Source organism: Sinocyclocheilus grahami, unplaced genomic scaffold (genome assembly GCF_001515645.1).
Source record: "Sinocyclocheilus grahami isolate Dianchi unplaced genomic scaffold, SAMN03320097.WGS_v1.1 scaffold28.1, whole genome shotgun sequence".
Lineage (NCBI taxonomy): Eukaryota > Metazoa > Chordata > Actinopteri > Cypriniformes > Cyprinidae > Sinocyclocheilus > Sinocyclocheilus grahami.
In genome coordinates, this window is record NW_015505207.1 from 203,044 (window position 1) to 206,186 (window position 3,143).

A 3,143-nucleotide genomic window follows, 5' to 3' on the forward strand; every position below is an offset into this window, starting at 1 on the left:
TTTTTTGTATTCTTTCATGAATATAAATTGAATAAAAACAGTGTTTATTTCAAACAGAAATCTTTAATAATGTAAAAGTCTTTATTATCACTTTTGATCAATTTAATGCATCCTTAAAAGTAGAAAGTATTAATTTATTTAAAAATTTTACTAACTCCAAATAGTTGAACATCAGTGTACATTTCTAACAGGTGGAATGTACATAAACTAATTATCAGTTAAGTAAGAAATAATTGACGACGGGCCGTTGAATTATTAGAAAAAGAATGCACACCCGAGGTGGTGATGTTACACAAGGTTACACCTCGGGTGTTTCTAACAGTCGGTATGTACACAAACGAATTATCAGTTAAAGTCCCCCTGTAGTCAAATATTTTATCCCTTAAAACTTATCTTTGATCATCAAAACTACATATTTAAATGTTTTTTCTTGTGAAAATAATTTTCTCATTCCTTAAAATAGCTTGAATGTAACTCTACACCCTTGCCTCATTTACTATACGCGGATCTATGAATATGCTAATTAGTCCCGCCTCCACTCAGTCACACAGCGAGCGCCTCTTGACCCACTGAACTGTAGTAAACACGGACAATGACTGATAAAACTATATTTTTTACTAGCGGAAAACTACAGTGAATACTGTAACATTCGTTAAAGTTACTTACTTGACGATGTTGTGTCCTAAAATGCCTTGAAGACCGGAATGCAGCCGTTTGTGATTGTTAATTCGCGCCGGCGAGCGCATACGCATGTGAAGTGCAGACTCCGGGCTACTTTTACACTGTTGCCACGGGTTATAATGCAAGTTAGCGGTCCTAAATTCACATTAAACCACAGCTTCATGGGTTTTTTGCTTTAATTTATTTTTGGTTTTGTGCTGGTATTGGTATATTTTGCATGCTAGTGATAGGAATCAATCCCTTGACGTGATTGGTTATTGGTTTGTGACGTGGCAAACCGAGGGCTGTTTCAAACCATATTTCTGGGTCAGTCTTTGGGAAACTACAGTTTTAAGGAGAAAATACTCAGCAGTGGTGTTGATTAATAGATTGGCACATGGTTTGTCTAAAGGCATATTAAAAACACCATATAGACAAATAAACAACATTAAAAAATTTATTTTCACTACAGGGGGACTTTAAGTATATTTAATGAAATATTTGAATGGCAGAACGCATTTCTTAATTGTTAACAGCTCTACTGGAAATTGATTTGAGTGCCAAACAATATGACTGTCCTCACCTTTACCATTTAATAAATAAAGACAATTTTATATATTACATATATTTATTTTTAATTCATGTGTCCCTCTCAGATTCCACCCGCCTGCAGTTGTTGGGATTATGGGCAGCGCGGCTGCTACGGCTAAACTTTTGGGTCTCCCGGCAGCCCAGAGCATAGCAGCTCTAGCGATAGCCTGCTCATCCGCTGGAGCACCCATGGCAAACGCTGCAACTCAAACCAAACCTCTCCACATGGGCAATGCTGCCCGTGGGGGTCTGGAGGCCTCCCAACTTGCTCTCCTCGGCCTGGAGGGTAACACACAGATTCTGGATCTGGAATCAGGCTTCGGGGCCTTCTATCCAGATTATGTCCCTCACCCACTGGCTGAGGTCACCCCTACTTCTCATTACAGCTGGGTGTTAGAAGTCCAGAACATTGCACAGAAGCGCTTTCCCGCCCATCTCGGGATGCACTGGGTGGCGGATGCAGCAATAGAAGCAAGGGCGAAATTTTTGGACAAATACCCAAATGCAGATCTCAGTCAAATCAAAAAGATCACTCTCAGAGTGCCCTCATCCAGATATGTAGACTGCCCTCTTCCGCTTAGCGAGCACCAGGCCAGACACTCATTCCAGTTCAACTGCTGTACCGCACTGCTGGATGGAGAGGTCACAGTCGACTCCTTCAGCAAAAGCCAGATGAACAGGAGTGCCCTAAAGGAGATGCTTCGGAAAGTACGGTTGGAAAATCCACAAGACAATCACTCGAGCTTTGAAAAAATGTATTGCGAAATTGCAGTGGAGACAACTCAGGGGGAAACGTTCTATGCGCGCTGCAACACTTTTTACGGTCACTGGAGGAAACCACTTAGTCATGAGGATCTGGTGAGGAAGTTCAGGGCTAATGCTTCGACTGTGCTGACCGCTGATGTTGTGGAGGGTATTATTTACACTGTAGACCGTCTGGACACAAATCAAGACTGTTCAATGCTTTGGTCATACATGCACTTTAATAAGCATGTGATGCACAGAGATGAGCGCCGCTACTCATCTTTGGCCTGAATTATTGTGCAATGTGGCACCATTTACGTTAACAGAAAGTATCATATTGTCATATTGAAACCTGTCATTACTTTGTTCCTTATATTCTCACTTTGGTGGATTTGTACCACATACAGTTCTGAAATACTTCCTAGCAACCTTTGATGGTGAATATGATAAACGTGTAAACTCTGATGAGGTAAAAGCATGAAATCCACTTTGGTGTTGTGACTTAAATCTGCATTTTATATTACAACCAAATTGTTATTTACTCACCAAAATTTCATTTGGTGATTAGCAAGTATTCATTTTGGGCCTTGTCTATATATTTGACAAGCATTTGGAGTGTATTCTGGCTACCCTACAGTATTTCTGCAATGTCCGATTTTTTTTCAAATACACAGCATTTAGTAATAGTGTTCTTTCATCAGATGTAGTTTTCCCCAGAAAGTGAAGAGTAAGTTCCTTTCACTTGTTAAACTGAAAGTGGAGGGAGAGAATAGTTTTGTCCATTTTCACTTTTCTGAATGAAAGGTTTCACATCGTTTTTTTCTTGTTTTTACATCACTATATTTTCTGTTCTGTTTCAGTTTTTGTTCTATTCCATGTTGAAATTATCTTTGTTGTACATTTGTTGTTTATCTAATAAAGTCATTTACATTTGAAAACGTTGTTGTTTTTGAAAGTCTCTTAAGCTCAGCCAGGTTGCATTTATGTGATCAAAAATACAGTTAAAACAGCAATATTGTGAAATATTAAAATTTTAAATAACTGGTTTCTATTTTAATATACTTTAAAATTTAATTTATTCCTGTGATGAGATTTTTTGAAAAGAATTTTCAGCAGTCATTACTCCAGTCTTCAGTGTTACATGATCC

At 38.5% G+C, this 3,143-nt stretch overlaps 1 protein-coding gene across 1 annotated transcript in view; it reads left to right on the forward strand.

Moving 5' to 3' along the window:
• The window catches only part of LOC107568925 (cis-aconitate decarboxylase-like), a 3,953-nt gene extending 1,106 nt beyond the window's left edge, over positions 1 to 2,847 (forward strand). Inside the window, exon 5 of the mRNA XM_016254924.1 lies at positions 1,317 to 2,847. Coding sequence (XP_016110410.1) covers positions 1,317 to 2,286 — 970 coding nt within the window. The 3' untranslated portion in view covers positions 2,287 to 2,847. The remainder of the gene's footprint in view (positions 1 to 1,316) is intronic.
• Positions 2,848 to 3,143: the final 296 nt, after the last annotated feature.